This window comes from Anser cygnoides, chromosome 6 (assembly GCF_040182565.1).
Source record: "Anser cygnoides isolate HZ-2024a breed goose chromosome 6, Taihu_goose_T2T_genome, whole genome shotgun sequence".
NCBI lineage: Eukaryota > Metazoa > Chordata > Aves > Anseriformes > Anatidae > Anser > Anser cygnoides.
This window is the reverse complement of record NC_089878.1, coordinates 39,789,310-39,808,216: the sequence shown is the minus strand read 5'-3', so window position 1 is coordinate 39,808,216 and position 18,907 is coordinate 39,789,310. Positions and strand designations below refer to the sequence as shown.

The window sequence follows — 18,907 nt, the reverse complement described above, 5'->3', positions numbered from 1 at the left end:
AGCACAAACAGCAGGAGCAGATCCCTGTGTGACACTGTGCCAACTAAAGGCTTGCGTTAGAATTGCAGAAGAAAAATTAAAGGCAGCGACCCGGACTGTTAGTTACAGTATCTGCGGGACAAACGACAAGCAAGCGCGCTCCACCGTAACAAAGCGTTTTGTGCGCTCCTTTTGTTATCGTCTTATTTTCACTTCACCAGCGAGAAGCGCCAGCCCTGTGGGCGCCGCCGAAGCGCGGAGAGGCTGCTCAGGACTCTGTGAGGACCTGCAGTGCTCCTCAGCACCCCTCGCCTCTCCTGCTGCCCGCTGGACGCTGCCTTCGCCTTGCCCCGGTGGCTCCACTTCAGCGACACCCCTGCGAAGGGCTGAGCAGCGCGGCGCTGCCTGCTCGTAAAATCACTGCGCGCTCTGCCAGGCCTTCCTCCCGCCCAAAGCGGGAAGCTTGCACCTCAACGTCCCTCCGAGTTTCACACCGCTCGAGGGACGCACGGCACAGCGCTCCTCCCAAACGCCCGGCGATCCCCTCGGGGCATGTCGGGGAAAAAGGTGCATCTGGGCACGGGGAAGTGTTCCCTGCGGCAGCCTCCAAGAGAAGGGAAGCTTCTTCCAAACCAAAACCCACCCCAAGCGCATCTAGAAGAGTTGTGGGCTTGAGGAGAAATGGGACAGATCCTCCAGGAGATCAGAGATCGTCCGGTGCACGCCCATCGCGACAGCCTCGGGATGCTCTGATTATGCACAGAAAAACTGTAACAGGAAAACTTGTCCCAAGGCTGGCACCGATGGCCAAGGCACTGGGACCGTCCTTCACAGAAGGGGACACTTACTAAATAAATCTTCCCTTTTAATAAAGAGAGAAGGACCATGGTGTCAGCTGGGATGGAACGCAGGACTCGTCCTGCTACACAGAGCTGTGCACGTCTACCTAAGGCTTTGAGCAAATTCGTTAAAACCGGGGTAAAGGAATTTAGAATGATGTATCCTGATTAAGTTTAAACCAGCCAGAGAAATTATAAAATAATCTGAAATATAGGTTCTTATACACAGCTGGCCATGGCCACATGGCTTTCTGAATCAACTCAGCTCGACTGCTTGCAAAACCGAGTTTACGTTATGCAACCCGGACAAGTAAGGACGCCCTGAGATACTAAAAATGCCGAGCAGAATATTGTTTAGTGGCAACGTCACCTCTAGAAAGGCACCATGAGGGCCCCATTTGTAATGCAGCTGTATTAAGGACTGATAACGCCGCTGATTTGAATGTCATCTAGAAGCAGCTTTCAGATCGCAAGTTACTGAAGTTATTTAATCAACATGATGCCCTGTCAGCAACCTCACACGTCTTTATCAGATTTTTTCCCCCTGCTACTTCACAATCTCCTATTTTGGATGGTTGAATAAAAATTAAGCAATGTTTGGAAACCCAACGTGAACTGCTTTTTAATATCATTTGCCTAAAATTCAAGATTAAATTAAGATTAAATTAAACTTTGTAAGTTTGAATTTCTGCTTTAACAGAACTGCATCTGAGAGGATGTTCAGCATGCAATTAATGGGATATTCAGCGTTCGGTAGCATCTTAGCAGCAACCACTTCTAACAAACTGGCAAGTTTGGATATGGTGCGGTAGTTTCGCTATTTCTCTGTTAACAGAATAGGGGTGGAGGTTTTCACTGGAGATGGAATTTTTTACTCCGTAAGCACAATAGAAAGTACGGCAAAACCAGCAGTGATTGATGTGACTTAATTTATGGTGATTTTCACTGTCATAATGAAACAGCCCTAGCAATTAAGATAATCAAAGGCAGTATTACACAGCATGCAGATTTCTCCCCCCCGTTTTTCCTCCTTCATGTCTCGCCTTCGGGTAGGATGACCTCTTGAGGTCACTTCCACCCTTATTAGATGCTTAGGAAATTTTTGCTATTAGTCCAAAGAGCCATTTGGCAGTATTAAAAATACAACTGGTGATATGAATTGGAGTCCTAAGACACTGATGGGTTTTTTCCACTAGCCACATTCCACCGTGAAGACGAGGACCTGCCCTTGAGTCGAAGTTTCAGCAGTGCCCATCACCAAAACACGCAGTCACTGCAACAACAAAGCAGAGACCCTGACACCGGACAAACTTGCGCCAGGTATGACGCGTGATGCAAACCGACCTGTAAATGCCACTTTTGTCAAACTCCATTTAAAAGATTCTAGCAGTAGGTTCCCTCTCCCGTTAAAAAGCAGCACTTCGCCGCTGCTCGTGCTGCGAAGCCGTGCGAGCACACTCGTGCCCTGCAGAGCCGCACTCCACGGGGAAAACGGCACACGGCCAGCAGGAGGGACGTCGCCGACCCGCCTGCTCCAAGCTAAAGCCACGTTCGAGCCTCATTCAGACATAAGTCAGCGTGCACGGTATGGATGGAAACGGTAGGGATGGCAAACGGCACATGCCTGACAAAACAGAAGCCCAGAGGGGGAACTAAACATGGAGAGAAGCTGAAAGCACGGGAGGAGATGGCACCGGCATTGGGTGATGAGCTGGTGCCTTGTTTATGGCACCTCGATGTCATTTTGAGGGTCCGGGTGCTAACCTTGCTCTGCTCAAGACACCAAACCTCTGCAGTGTTGGCCCATGCTCCTTAAAACTAATTTCTCCTGGACTTCTTTACCTACGTCTTTGTATTACAGAAGTGCCCAACGTGGTGTCAGTGCTGGTGTGTGTAAGTAATGAGTATTTATCTGTGCGGTAACGGAAACCAACAGGAGTTGTGTTCCACATGTAACTACTATATCTAATGCTTAATCCTCCAAGGTTTTGGACCTTTGTGCAACAAGATGCTACAAGCATATGTATCATGGAGAAGACCATAAGGAGATAAGAGCTGTTTCAGATAAACTGAGAACGGACCACAGGTAAAAGAGAAGGGGCTGCCCTCTGGTCCACACCAAAAGAGCAAATTACTTGAAATATGAGGTACAGACAGGGAGAAATACAGGCAAAAACCTGTAAGGGCTGTAAAGGAACCCTAGGACCAAGGGCACCCAGGGGCCCCACACTGGGGCTATCTGACAGCAGTGCCACGAGAAAGGGCACGGGGCTCCGTGCAGGTCTAGACAACCCCCAGCCTGCCAAATATATGACTGCAAGTCAGAAGACAGGAGGTTTTCTTAAACTGTGTTGCTCACTCCAACCTTAACAGCCCTGCAGATCAGCGGCTGTCGCCTCCTCGCGGCACGTACTTTGTGTCGGGGAGCAGAGCCAGCACCCGGCTGCCAGGAGCCCCTCTCACCCTACAGCTCCAGCACTTGGGGACGGTGAAAAATAAAAGATGGCATTGTCTCACTGGCATTAAAACTATTTCTGGTAAGCACTGCGTGACGTATAAATAGAGGAAAAGCTGACACCTTAAATGGAGCTGGAGACAAATAATTATTTAATCCTGTTAAGCCCATGCTTCTTGTTCTGAAGACAAGTGGTGTGAGCGGACGTGACACTCTCACCCAACGTAATGCATTTTCAGTGCAGGAGCAAGCGCACAGCAGCATCCCAGAGCAACCCCAACCACAGCACCACCTCTGCTCTGCTGCCCTTTTACAGCTGTCGAGGTTTTATTTCTCCTCAAGTCAACCTCATTTTCCTCTTTTTGTCTGTGCTTTCTGTTTCATGCCCTAATATTCAATGTTTCACAGGCTTTCCATCCCTGTACCTCGATAAATAAAGGCTAAAAGGCCCGATAAAACCAGGCAGTTCATACACGTCTGACGGAGAGTGTAAGGGAAGCCCCGCACCGAGCCGCTGCCTGGTTACACGCAGCCAGACTTCACAAGGTCTGCAAAGCTTCTCGGCAGTGGGAAATAAACGGAATTTATCGGAATAAACCTGTGCTCTGCCTGCAGCAGCAGCTGACAGAGGGAGAGGGAAGAGATAAGAAGGGCAGATCTTGTTAAAAAGCGCATTTGGTCAGAAGAGTTTTGATGTAATAACTTTTTTAGCCGTAAATTAGAATCCCACACATGAAAGCTCAAACAAGCAGGCTGACATTTTACAAAGGCTACTGTAAATATCAGAAGATGCAATAAAAATGCAGATACCAAAGATCTCGTGATTATCATAACCAACACAAGGAATTCAGAAAATTAACTTTTCTGTTTGGCAGATCTGCCAGGGTCCCCAAAATGGGAGGCTCTGGAAGCAAAAGAATGACATAATAACATCCCTCCGGCAAAGGAATGAGCGTTCACTTACTTTCTGTTCCTTTTTCTGGCTCGGTTGTAAGCTTCTAGACCTTCTGTTAGTGTCTTCAACTTCTCTGGCTCCACCTGAGTGAAGGTATGAACACCAAACCACATTACCCAGACCTGCAATTATTAAACACCGCTTTTACTTTACTGCTAGACATGCATTATTAAGGAGCCTAATTTTCAGCGCATCCATACGACACCGACCTTCCCAGCAAAGAAATTAATGTATAGCTACACACACCCCCTCATACACGTATCTACACACTGTAATTTCTCTACATATCCACACCATTAATAGCAATACAAAAACAGAAGGAAAATAGTATTTTAGAACACAGTTTTTTATATTGTTAAGGTAAATGCTGTTGTCTCACATCCTGTACTCCCATTCTACCAATATATGGGACATCTCTGAGACTGCCTGGAACAGCGAGTTGCCTAACACACGTCATACTGCTTTTACAGAGGCCATCAACGTGAACACGTGTTACATCACCTCACCCTCTGGACGCTGTATGTAAGGCCCCAGCTCGGCAGCGCTGCTGATGGCATGGCCAAACCCATTCCTGTCTCAGAAGAGCTCAGAGGCGTAAGGCCTTACAAAGATTGGGGTGGGAGAGGGCAGGAGGAACAAGCTTTACTTATTCACAGTAGGAAATTATGAATTTTAGCTACTGCTTGTTTTAGCCAGCTAATTTATCCATCCTGAGAAAGGGCTTTTAATTTTATATATTTATTTTTTACGTATTTATTTTTTTACTGAGCCCAAGTTTTAGTGATCTGCTGAGTCAGGAACGAATGTGAGCACATGCTCACCAGGGCTGCTGAGCTGCTGTCTGGAGTACTTTAATTGGAAGTTTAGGTTCTCTTGAAATCAACCAGAATTGTAATCTTTTAAGCGAGCTGTCCATAAACCACAGCATCTGATCACTGGCGCCACCAGTCAGTGCTAGCGTAAACAACACAAACACGAGAGGAAATGAATTACATGGTCTGTAGGATCTTATCGTGTGCCTTCACAATACAATATCCCACTTAACTTCGCATATTATTTTGATTTGGTTCACAGTCATTTCTGCTTGTAAAAATACAAAAATATGTTAAAACTACATCAATTTAAAGAAAATGACCTGATAAATTCCATTTTTGTCAGTAGCGTTATGTTTTGCTTGACTTATTTGCATAAGCTAACAAGAACCTTATATAGCATTTGTTTCATTAAAAAGTACAGCTTGTATTTTGACACAAAGAAAATTAAATCCATAAATACAAATTTATTAAGCATGCCTACATACAATCCTAAAAATAAATTTGAATGCAACTTCCATCTAAAGCCAACCTTTCGATGAATAAATAATTTATATTCACAACGAAACTGATTTTTAGACGTGACGATCTGAAGTTAATGAGCAGGCAAGTTGTCAAAATCTCCAGACACAATGCCAAATATAATACATGTTTAGACCAAATTTCACATCTTGAACTCCTGCATCTGATAACGAAGTTGGGAACTACTGCAGCTTCGGGAACTTAAAAGACGAGTCATTACTCGTGAAATCTGCACGCAGGGAGGCAAGATTTCTGTTTTCATGAAAAATATTCACTTATGCTACAGACTGCAGCACTTCTCCCTTCAAACTACGCGCACTTGGAATGCAAGGCTGCGAACACTTCACGCAATTCCTTTCCCAATCAGACTTTGTAAAAATACCAATGCATACACGTGAAATGCAATCGACTGAGGAGCTGCAGAGCCGTGAAGGATGCACAGAGGACAGAAGGCACAGGAGGTGCATGAGGCGAAGGGACCGGCCGCAGCAGCGGACGCAGCTTCCCTGTCTGCGATACGCCAACGCTCAAGCCCGCACCTTACAGCACCTCTGAAAACTACTAAAGAAAAAAACTTACATTTTTCAAACTGAACAGAATTAAACGGCAGTAATCATCCCGATCCTTTACAGCTGAACCTTTACTTTGTGGCGATGCTGAAGGGAGCACTCCAATGGCACCACACCCGTACAAAAGAGGAACAAACCGCAGCATTGCACAAGTCTGCCCTCGGGTACAAAGAAAAGCTAAAGGGTCAACCACTTGTAGTTACTACCACATTTGGGTAACAAGTGACTTATGTTAGAAAAAGGATCAATATCTTCGTTACAGGAATTGTGTGATGGTAGAACAGCCAAGAAACCCAAACCTGCTAGCGCTTTTTTGAAGCAGTGTCAAATTGCTTACGTAACATGGAATTGGAAGCAAGTATAACATATATTGGGATTAATCATATCACATCCCTTCATTTACAACACCCCCTTACAATAGTAATACATACAAACTGGATTTTCAGGACTCTGATAAACCACACCTATTCTTATCTCTAGGACGAGAAAAGCTCAGTTTCCTCAGGCAGGTATTTATACAGGCTTGGTAAGAGTCCAGTGTTTTATGCCACTCTATAAAAAAAACATTCATAAGCCAAATTATTATGAAACACCAAAAACTGTTTTTCCTATTGTAAACTTTTAGCATCAAGTACTAACTAGTTGTAAAATCCGAAAGAAATTAACTTGTGCTCTCACAGACAGGAGGCTGACTGCTAGCACGGCTCCCTGGCAGGAACTGCTGGATAATTATTGAAACTACAAAACAACATGCCCAAATTCTACATTTATGCCATTTTACATATATCTATTAGAGCAGAGAGCAAAATTTTCCCCCAGAGAAATCAGCAGCACCTTCCTAGTGAGACAGGAGCCCGCTCAGAAACACAGACTGGCGGAGCTGTGGGTCCTGCTGCCCCAGGCAGCTCTCACCAACGCACCGTGCTAGCTGCTCAGCACACAGAAGTATTATTACATATAATACCCAAATTCTTAATGGAAATAACAACCAAATTAATGTATGATATTGAGAACACAGAGCATACAATGCACAGCGAAATTCCAGAGCATGGCTAAAGCAATGTTACAATATCGGAAGCTAACATCTGATTACACAAACACTTTAAAAGATGTTTTAAGAAAGCTCCTCAGAAAATCATGCTTCCAGAACCACTGGTGACTCCCCCCATGAATTACAACCTTTCAGGATTTTCTGGAGTGCAGACTTTCTGAAGACCTTTTGGTTTTCAAGGTTTTTTTTGGTTTTCATTTCAATTTCAGACCAGGCTGTCCAAAGACCTGAAGGACGTGGCTGTGTGACATGTTATGGGAGCGCTTGAACACATGCACAGACTGCCACTGTGCACGCCAGTTCCTGCCTGCTTTGCACTAGAAACACAACTACGATACAGCACGTGCACATGCTCATCCTGCTTCTCACCTCGTTCCTATTTCCCAGCATCACTTAATTCAACCTGAAATCCTGACCTCTGAAAGGTCATTCGCTCTGTACTGCTTGGTGGTGAGAACCAGCCACACACGTATATAAATGTATAAATACACGTGTAGAACAACCATGAAACGGACGGCCTTCTGAAGCGAGGGGATCTGTTACACAGGACTTCCTGACGAAGAGCTTGAAAGTCTCTCTTGCTGCCTTGACAGTACTGCATCCGGAGCATTTCTTCGGTTTAGGAGGGATCCATAGGTTGCTTTCCTGTTGTTTGTGCTTCAGCATACAATAAAATCTATGCCACTAAACATGATGCCACGCAATGTGTTTAGATAATGTACACAAGGGACAGAAATAAAGAAAGCGGGTTTGCACAAAAACAAGGTTTGCACAAAAACAACCGTACGTTATGGTAAACACAAACTGGGAGTAAAGTTTAAATTACTATGAAATACAAATGAAAAAAATCACCTCCTTATAAAAGTTAAAAATAAAAAGCTCTTAAAACGTGTCAGAACAATCTTATAAATATGGATTTGCAATTAACTTTGTGAAATTAACACAAATACACACTTGAACATACATACAGTACAAGAACTGTATTCAGAAGTCATATGGGACCTTGACATTATTCACCTCCTAATTTTTCCAGTTTAATCCTTTACTGTTTGTGGTCTGTCTCATTTGCCTATAGTTTTAAAAATGATTTGTAACTTGGGAATCTAATCTTTATAAGGAACGAGCTCTTAAGCATGCAAGTGCTGTTACTAAAGCACGGTGACTTTTCTAAAGTAAATAGTTCTGTTCAGAGTACTCAGACGGGAGCTCCCTGAAACCGCTGAGGCTGCGGAGATCAAGGAAGAAGCCTTGAAAGAGAGACTGAAGTTCTCTTGAACTGGGGTTGAAATCGTTCCAGCCAAACAACGCCCCAGATATTTATACTACCAATTCATCAAAGACCTGACTCTTTGAGCAAATTATGTTTGCACATCAACCTCAGATAACTCCATGACCAAGCGCAGGAAGAGCAGCGCTGGTTACAACACAGAGATACCAGCTCTGGCTCGTGACATCCCTGAGCTGTGCACTGGTGGGACCTGGAGCACCCCTCGACGTGTTCTTGTGCTCTCCTCTGGGCACTGGCTTTTGGGCACTTCGTGAGTAAAGGAATACTTTGGCCCAACCTGCTCTGGCTACTCCTACATTTTTATGACTGTTGTCATGCAATCTGCTAGTTGGGAGTATGGGAAAAAGATACAATTTTCACGTGGTTTGACTTCTTCGTGCCAGAGGTAAAATGCTGTTTTGTTAGGTCTTGGCTTTCTACGTACGTATTTTTATAATTGGCATTTTTTAAAATAGCACTTTGAAAACATTTACATGTAGAAGATGTGAAATAGTTTATGAAAACTACAAAAATATAATGTTACACACTTAGTGGAGACTAGAATTTAAAATACTTAGCATACATTCTCTGACAAACATACTGTTAGTACTAAAAAACCTGGACTTCAGGACAAACGAGCAAATTGGAGTGCTTTCTTCACTATTATAAGATGTTCCAGACCTCTTTTCATGGTGAAATGCACGTATCCACACATTTCCTCCCAAGCAGTGTATGTGGCAGTCAGCAAGATTTTCCTTATTACAGACTCCTCAATCTGATCAGATCACAGTTTCCCTTTTTCCAGTTTTCACCACTTTTAGATGTCTCCATATGCCTTACACATTATACCGGTTTCTTTGGACACAACACCTTTAAGTTCACCTAAATATACACTGTGAGTTTAACAATTTTGGGGATAAATTCCATTCTACAAGCTGTAGTATGGAGGGAAAAAAAGCAAATTGTACTATTAAAATACGAGACAAGTTAAAAAAATAAAGGACCAAGGTAAAGCATTGATACGCTATGGTTTGTATAAGCATATGTACACGTGTATATAGGAAGATAGATAGATATGTACATATATATATAAATATACCTTCCCCTCCTCAGCGTTTTGTTGACATGAATTGTGAACTTCTTCTTCTCTTACTAGTTTTCCAGGCCATGAAGTCAGTCCTTTGATTTGGCCCCAGACCAAGTCGCCAACATTAAACGTCCTCGGCCTGTAATGTATCAGCTCGTTTGAAGAAGGGGAATCTGGATTCCTTAGGTCATCTTCACTACTGATGCTTTTAGCATCTGAAGGGCTAGGCACACACCCATTAATGCTTTTGGCATTAAAATCTCCATTGTAATGGATATAGTCTTTAACTAATGAACTTTCCAAGCTATTTGAGGAACTTGGAGATTGCTCTTCCAGAATCAGGTCTTGTTTAGAAGTGTTCAGCAACTCCCCAAATCCTCTGTTCTGCTGAGGCCTATTTCCATTTATGTGTGCACATCGTTCCACAGTGTTCTCCAGTCTTTCCTTAAAACTCATCATAGTTCTTTTGTAATTGTTATACCTGAAATTCTCCTCCAACATTTTATCACTTTGACAGTTTCGCTGTGATAACAGTATCTGATGCTGCTCGCCTTGTAATAATGGCAGTGTGGAGATGTTATTGGGCCTTTCGTGACAAGGACTACTATGGATATGTGCAGAGTGGTCTAGAAACTCATCACATTTCCATCTGTTTATCTCACTGACAGGACTTTGCTCCCCTTCCCACTGTTTTTTGGGTGTGTTACAACTTGTTGATTTGTAATATTCATACCCATCCCCTTCACTTGAATTTTTACCATGTTCTGAATTCTTCAGTATTCGTGTTCCTCTAGCGTTCCTTATCCTACCTTCGTGATCAGAAACAGCAATGTTTCTTCCATGGATTACTGCACTGACAGCACTAGAAAGATTTAATGGGTCACCAATTGAGGCTGTGAAGGCACTCATGGCACTCAAAGCTGGAATGGGACTCATTTGTGTTGTACTGCTAACGGCAGTGGTGATTACTACTTGCATTCCCTTGCTTGCAGCATCTACAACTGCTTTGTAGATAGCGTCCACTGACGTATCACCCTGAGCAGCGACATTGAGGTTATCCTTTGCCTGTTGTCCAAGAGATGGTTCAGTTCTTTGCTGCAAATCACAAGATGTTTCTTGGAAAGGAGGAAGCATAGTGTTGGAGCTCTCGGGAACTGGTGCCATTCCCATCTGAGAGATCATTCTTTTGTTTAGGACAGCAGCATCTTCCTGCATTCTCACCTGAAAAAAAAGGGAGAGAAAAAGATGGAAATTGCTGTTCTGCTTAAAACTCCACTTCAATAGAAAACTTTGTTTCATTTTAATAAAAAATTAGGATAGTGGCCAGGGGTGATTATTTGTTACAGTATATAAACAATTTTATTTTGGTTACGCATCAGTTGTGGAGCTTAATGCTGGATAAACTAGACAGAAAAAAAAATAGGAAATCAAAGCCATCAGCTGTTAAGACTTTACCTCACGGTTCAGAGTGAATGCCTTGCATGCAGTGATACAACCTACTATGTACTGCTGAGACTACATTTTTATCTCCTTTTTCACAGTCTTTTCTGAGGTTCCCTCTTCTGAAGTACAGCACCCGCCTTTTTTTCTCTGAAACCCTAGCCAACTCCACCAAGTATTTCAATATTTCTGTTGTCAACTATTCTCTTTCATTCCTTCTCAGACCCCCAGTTTTTCTTCTTTCCTCCCAACCAACTGCTCCTCTAGGCTCCTTACACGTTCCTCTTTCAGTGTCTAGAAAGTAGGCCATCACTGTCCCTTTGCAATTGGCCAGCATTTCTATTTTCTCCCTTTCGTTTATGTGCTTCTCTCATGGGATCTCTTTTTACTTTAGTCCCTTGTAAACCATGTCTGCATCCTTTTGCATTGCAGCTGTAATGTCAGGAACTGCCACAGTAAACTGTAACCTTCAGATTAAAGTAACTGTGCTTTTTGTATTTCTTGTCACATACGTAGGCAGTAAAGACGACATCAATAAGAGTGCTTTAATAAAAAACAGTAACAAACAAGGGCAAAATATTTCCCAAAGCTCCTTTAAATACTCACCATTACTATTTATATAACTGAGAAACTGAACCAAAAAATACTGAGATAAAGCTACCAGAATTCATACAAAAACAAAGGGAGTTAATAGGCAGCTGGAGGACTGTGATTTTGCAGTAGCAGTGAAATGCCTACACTGAGAAAATGACACGTCTTCTTTTTCCTTCTTAAAGGGTAAAAGCACTTGCTGGCACTATGCACGCTTCTCTCTTCACATCTCGAGTTCTGCAGCAACCACAGTAATACTGAATAATAATACGCATACTGTAACTCTGCTTTTATTACCTGTTTTGGTTGCTATGCTTCCTGTCAGTTTGTTAGTTTAATAGTTCAGGTTGCATTATGAAGAGCTATTTAGGTGAATAGCATGAAGGTATCTTTTTTTTTGCACGGTTTGTCACTGCATATTCATTCTAATCCCTGTTTTCTTCAATTTACACAATCTGCATCAAAGCTACCTCTTCCATTCAATTCCAGTGGGAACATACGAGGGATCTGGTCAATCGTCACCTATCATCATTTATTAAGTTTCTAATTACTGTAGAGAGGTATCAACATTTCCTTCTAACCATTGAATCTTTGAGCAGTCTAAAAGGGAATTCATGATTTTTTTTTTTTCAGAATGGAAAACAGTTTTGCCAAAAAATGTACGGTAATTATCAGAATGCACATAGCCTAATTTTTTCCAGTACATAGAGCACAGCTGTTTCCAAAGATACTATACCCAATTTCTAAGGAAGAAGGTATCAAGTTTCAGTAACAAATGTTACTGATTTGCAAAATCCAAAAACTACTGAAAGAGGCAAGCAATTGTATATATCATATTGTCTTAATCACTCAGCAAAAAAAAAAAAAAAAAAGTCAAACTATGGAGGATATAACTTTACCTACTTAGAGTTGCACATTTGTTTGAATATTGATTTAATTTTGCTTTCTACCTGGAAATTTTGGAACAGACATGCCATGGGGTTTGGGTTGTTAGCCGGGCCAGGAATTGGGGGCTGGCCTTGAAAGCCCTGCATGTTCTGATACCCCTGGAGAAGGTGCTGTTGCTGCTGATTTGAAGGAAACATCTGATTGTTGTTTAATAGCGACTGGAGATGACTCAGTTGATGGTTATTCAAAGTAGTGTTTATAGATGACATGTCACCTGTAATTCAAACACAGGGAAACATAAGTCAGTACAGTTTTCAACAGTCAGGAGGAATTTCCTTGACTCAAATTTCAACTGACTGCTAAGCAAATGCCTCTGTAAAACAACACTTTTCCCCTTCAATCTTCTACGGAACGGTCCTCAAGGCATGTGTCTCCTAATCTTTATTCCTTTCTTTCTTCAGCATTGCTTCTTTTGCATGTCACATCTATCTGGACTCTTTCTAAAGGTTTCTGACATGACTGTCAGTGCCTTTGGAACGGTACACAGCCAAGTATGGCAGAATGAGCTTCTATATACCGGTGTCTTGGAATCTTACTCTTAGTTTCCAAAGAGTGACTGCTTCAAACAGTACTGGGGTGGTGAGGGGGGGAGGAGGAGAAGAGAGAGAGAGAGAGAAAAAGAGAATAATTTAAAAAAACAACAAAACTTGTTTTTCATTAACTATGACAAAATAATGTGATCTAACTGCACGTGAGCAAAGGCTTTTTGGGTCATAAACATGTTAGTCCACACTCCACACATTTTCTGTTTTTTAGCATTCTAGAGATGCAATTGCATTAACATTTTCCATAAGATGAAAATCTCACTGAACACGAAAACTCTAGTTCTAGTAAAATAAGTATGCTGTTGAACCTGACTTTGTGATATAAAAAAAGCTTAAAAATGTATCAATTTCCTAGTTGTTTTTTTTTTTTTAACATAAAGTTCATGTTTTCCTTAAAATTTGCATTTGCAGAATCATTGGTTATCTATTTTACATTAAAAATGTCAAGTAAGATTGAGTTCACGGTAGCCATTTAGTAGGTAGGTATGAGGTATTAAGCAAAATACTTATCAGATCTACCACTATTATTTCCTCCTCCTACTGTAGGAGGAAACATTGGTTTATGTAGTCCAAAAATCAGAGGAGTGCTAGTTACATTACACATTCTGGGTAAAGTTCATCAAAAGACACAGGAGAAAAACTTGTATTTAACAGCTTTTTATCACTCATTATGGGATGTATGTGCTTGTTAGTCAGATATACCCTGGCTTTTTAAACTCCAAGATACAGTTAAAAAAAAAAAAAGAAAAAACAGAGCAATGAGAAAATATAAATACACAACAAAGGGCTCAAAGGGCAACCTTCCTCTTTGAACTTGTGCAAGGACTTGCTTTGAGTGCTTTATGTATTACTTTACAGGGAGTCTGCTTTCTGATGGTTTTGGCACTTTTGATTCATTTGGAAAAATGCACTTGGCCACTTTTCATCTACTGCACAGCTACTCGTACTAACCCTGTGATGCCACATGCACTTGAAATGAAACAGTGCATCCCAGAGATGCATCTAGGCTTTTATTACTTGAAAAATGAAACAAGTCCAATCGCTTATAGGATTTTAAGATGTATATAGTAGGTCTAGGTGGCATCAGAATTAAGAATGGAATATAAAGTAATTTCCAAAACCAGTGTGAAGTATTATGGAATTAAATTAGAATGTAGTTAAAATGTCTTGCAGTAACAGTTATGTTTTCTCAATAAACAAGCTGTAACATACAAAAGCCTTATAAAAAAAAGTATGATAAAGTGTCATCTTTAGAAACTAGAATCCGAAATTCCCCCTCCCCAACCCTCTTCCTTTTTTTTTCCTTTTATATCTGTGAAGAAATTGAACTTACCAAGCAGACCTGTCCCCAGTAGAGGGTTAAGTAGCTGTGGCACCACAGAGTTATTGTTGAGTTTAGCTGGACCAGATGTATTCCCAGCATTATTAGATATGTTCAGCAATGTTTCTGCCATTGACACCACTGCTGTCCCACCACCCAGGGTTGAGACAGACAGTGCTGCCACTGCTGATGATGTAGTGGTTGTGGTAGTGGTTGCCTGGGAGGAGGTGGCTATGGAAACCTCTGGATGATTAGCGGTGTTGCCCGATGCAGAGTTCAGGACACCTCCCACCAGCTGGGGATTCAAGGCCATTAATGCTGAGGCCCCAGAGACAGCTGGGAGGAGCAGGGGGTTAGAAGTAGTGTCAGTGCCTGAAAAGCTTGGTATAGGGTTCCCCAGGGGGTTGGTTAAAAGGGTCTCAACCCTGTTGCTTTCTGACTGATTGCTTGGCAAATGGTCAGGTGGGGCTGTCATCTGTGTTACTGAGGGCAAAGGGTTATTTTGCTGTTGCAGCAAATCTGAGATGGTCAGATTGAAAGATGGTAGGGGAAGCATGGCAGCTGCTTGGGCTTGGTTCTGGAGGAGGGTTGCTAGAAGCTGAAAATGAACAGGTTGCAATACCTGCCCATCCACGTCACTGGAGAGAAAAGCTAAAGCAGCATTTACATTCGGGTTGAGAAAACCTAAAGGGTTGAGGTTGACCTCAGACTTGCCTTCTCCTGCTGAAGGCTGCAGTATATTTAATAGATTCTGGTTTAGGAGATGTTGCTGATTCACTGGCAAAGAGATAGGTAGAGAACTGAGGAGGTTTTGATTCAAAGAATGTGGAAGATTGTTGTTTGAAGAGCTGTTCTGCGGGAAATGAAGCGAGTGTTCATGGCCAGCGAAAGGGAAATCGCTCCCAATGGGCAGCTGGCTCTGAAGTGGGTTTCCAGCTGCAGTAGTGACTATAACACCATCTTGAAGAACAGATGTTGTCTTTGTGATGGCAGGTTGGCTGGTGCCAGCTATGGCTATTGATGATGACGGTCCTGAACCCCCTGCAATGCAAAAGAACAAAAATGTTAATAGCATGCTGCCTGCTGGGAGACAGTCATCCGAGTTACAAAGCAGCTAGGTCAGTCCAAACCAGCAACGCTTGATACCCATGCACATGAAAGAAAATGCTTTCAGCATCCAAACTTGAGTGTTTTTTTTTTTTTTTGGTTTGTTTTTTCTTTTTAAATCCGAAGGAATCTGCCATCAACTACTTCAGATACTGCAGGCTGTACCAAATCTCATCAGAAATTCTCAAACTATACGCTTCTATTTCCCTTCAATTTCTTTGAGTGGTAATTTAAGAGGATTTCATTCATTACATATTTTGGTAAGTGTAAAACTAAAAGCAACCGTAACTTCATTTACTTTGTCATGGACCAATAATAAATTAACTACTAGGATGAAAGATCAACGCAAGGCATGAATGATGCTCTGTGAAAAGTGAGATGAAACTCTAAATGCAGATGTGAAAGCGATGCTCTTCTTTTTCCAGCTGTATTCCATTAATGGGGTTTTGGATAATTATTATCTAAAGCATTATTTTGGACTCCTAGAGAAAAAAACACAATGATTATAATTAACAATTTACAAAGAAAAAAAAAGTAAATAATTGGGTTGGTCTAGTCATATCCATCACTTGGCATGAAAAGAAGGATGAACTGGGTAGATTTGTGATGAGGGAAGAGGGAAAGAATAATAAAGTTTGTTTGGGTATCTTTGTACCCCTTCACCACAGCTGAAGTATAAAGTAAATTATTCATTGTCTTTTACTTCAGGCAGAGTGGTCACGCACAAGAAACATACAAGAGGAGGCCTGGAAAATTAAAGCAAGTGAAATTACCTTGAAGTACACCTTTCTACTTTATTCACTGGAGAACAAACAGTAAGAATATGTACTGAAATTATATACTGCATACGTAAAATATATAAAAGTATTAAACTGCGGTTTTGGTGCAATACAATTATTTTCTGTTCTCAATTGCCCTGCAAACATAGCTGACACAATAGAGATCAAAGGTATTGATTATCAGAAAGCATCAGTCATAATTTTTCTAAGCAAATACTATTTGGAAGGGGATATGTAAGTACGCTTTTAACCAGTAAGAGCAGAATCCAATCTTTACATCACTTTTAACTTAAAACACCTTTTTTTCAAGTACCGTAACATATCGACAGCCCAAAAAGGTATGAAATGAACACAGTTCATGAATCACTGCACTGAGCTCAGGAGAAGAAAGCCCATACGCTCTCTTGCAGGTACCATGATCATATTTCTATACAGAAGGAAAACAATAAATTAATGACAGGTGAAGGAAGAACAAATTGTAATCATAAAGCACAGGTTATCGTATTCTGTTGAGAGGAGAAATATGTTAGAGCAACAAAACCAGTTTTGTGACAAGCACATTTCTCTAGGCAGCAGTTTGGAACAAAAAATGCATAAGCATTTGGGGGGAAAAAAACAAACCATGCACTGAAAATATATATCCCACTGGAGTCCCACTTACGGCTGTGGGTTTAAAATTTCAGATTAGGCAGGAATGGCACATACTCTGTCTTGACACACCAAGAATCGGCAAACGCCTCATAAATACCTGAGAAACCAGCACCCACGCCCTCCCCTTCTTTCTAGCTGGGAAATACAGACTTCCAAATCACAGACACCCTCCCAAGAAAAGTTGGTGAAGAGCTGCTAATACGGGAAGCTGATCAGACGTTATTCAAAACCGCTATGAAGACACTAACGGCAAACCTCTTGGTACAGAAAGATAAAAGCTACTGCTGTGGCACAGGAGTCTGTTTGCTGCTGATGTGTCCGTCCTGCTGCTTACCTACTTCTGGATACAAGCAGCCTCTGACAACATCTCCAGCATGGAACATAACAGCAAAAGGAAGATTGTTTCAGGCACATCTTTATAAATCAAAGTGCACGTGACCTACTGAGATGACATGTTGAAAAGACTTCAAGTGTGCATGCCCCTTCTTTTTCTTACCCAGGAGTTTTGTTTTACGTTGCTACTATCGTAAAGAAGCTTCATACAGATGAGAAGCGTAACTCAAAATTAATTTCAGCATGCATTAATATTTATTTTTTAACACATAACCATAAACTCTGGCTACTCAAATCCAATTAGGCAAATTCCAGAGAACCTACTAACCTCCAAAATATTTGGAAACACATTTTAAGATAAGTTACATAAAAATCTTCATGATCTTTGTGGCTAAAAGCAAATTCTTTGAGTTTCACCGGATAAAAGAAAACGCTCTCACTTAAAATAGCTCCAAACTCTCCGTGCAGGCTTGCAACGGCTCGGTATGCTCCACAGACCAGTGACGTACATTAGCTATCACACACGGTTCTTAGGAGAGGGCAAGGCGCTGGGGGAAACCCTTCTGGCTTACAAAAAGCTTCTCGTTTTTTTATATCAGTATTCAGAATTGACTCTCCATGGGTCTAAATATCAAGAAAAGTCCCAAACTACAGATTTAGGAAATACAATCACAAAATAACGTCATCTCAACAGAAGAACCAGCGACACCACTGTTAAATGACACAAGATGGATGCCTGCAACACCTGAAAACACACAGGGCCTCTTAAATGACGGTGGTAGAAAAATGGCTCACTGAACCAAAACTGCCACTACGCTTGGAGACACTTCATGTTACTTTCTCTAGTTGTAATCTTGTTTAGGATGGACCAGGTAGTACCACTGGAATATCTTCACGTGGCCTTCTACGTAAAACCTTACTGTCATACAGATAAAATCCGGCCGTCATCAGTTCAGCTTAACCTACAAGATCAGTCAGACATATTTGGCTTTCTAAAGCAGGAGATTGTTTCAGGCTGTATTTTTGGGGATGTTTCATGACGTACTTGTGGGGGAAACTCTTTGCTCCCACCGTAGGGGAAATTACCTTGCATACAGTTACATACCAGCAGCCAAGGCTGGCTTCCCTCACTACTATCACTTGCACTCAACGTGTTAAGCAGCACACGGATATACCTGTAATTCAGCATGAGGAAACCATTCTATATATGGTGCCCTCATGAATACAAACCCCAATTTTTGTATTTTCAATCGGATCTAATCTCTATGTCTGATTTACGGTCCTATTTTCCATTCCACTCAAGTAAGCGATCACACCAAAGACTATCTGCTACGAAGCAAATCTCAGACCTGTCAGACTGTTGCTCTAGGCTTTTGTCGAACACCGGTCTGCTTTCTATCCCCCATCAAACATTACTTTTGGAGATCCAACCTGAGAGCTCTAGAGCGCATTCGACACTTGCTCTTTCTGCATATTAATCAGGTGATTAATTGCTGCTGGGAAAAAATATCTTGATGGATTTTGAGCAGAAGAGAGAAAAGGTGCACGTATTTCAGCCCAGGCGTGCAAAGTTCAGGAGCTGAAGAGGTGACGCGCAGCCAGAGCTCCGCAGCAGGAGAACAGACAAGCGAGTCGCTTGCTGCTGAGACAAGCTGC

At 41.8% G+C, this 18,907-nt stretch overlaps 1 protein-coding gene and 1 long non-coding RNA gene across 12 annotated transcripts in view; one reads left to right on the top strand and one right to left on the bottom strand.

Moving 5' to 3' along the window:
- The window catches only part of MBD5 (methyl-CpG binding domain protein 5), a 136,379-nt gene that overhangs the window by 5,000 nt on the left and 112,472 nt on the right, over positions 1–18,907 (bottom strand). For 6 of the 9 annotated variants that reach the window (XM_066999608.1, XM_066999612.1, XM_066999613.1 and 3 more), the window contains 4 exons: positions 14,394–15,422; positions 12,518–12,729; positions 9,549–10,757; positions 4,238–4,350 (listed from right to left, as the gene is read on the bottom strand). In XM_066999608.1, coding sequence (XP_066855709.1) covers positions 4,238–4,350; positions 9,549–10,757; positions 12,518–12,729; positions 14,394–15,422 — 2,563 coding nt within the window. The remainder of the gene's footprint in view (positions 1–4,237; positions 4,351–9,548; positions 10,758–12,517; positions 12,730–14,393; positions 15,423–18,907) is intronic. The other 3 variants (XM_066999614.1, XM_066999615.1, XM_066999616.1) reach the window with 3 other exon arrangements.
- On the top strand, positions 14,625–16,390 carry LOC106046879 (uncharacterized). 3 transcript variants are annotated; one of them, XR_001213497.3, is made up of 4 exons: positions 14,625–14,733; positions 15,375–15,499; positions 15,615–15,748; positions 16,197–16,390. It is a non-coding gene; the product is annotated as an uncharacterized lncRNA (long non-coding RNA). The 3 variants fall into 3 exon arrangements; XR_001213496.3 differs by having other exon boundaries at positions 14,627–14,745; XR_001213498.3 differs by having other exon boundaries at positions 14,707–14,843.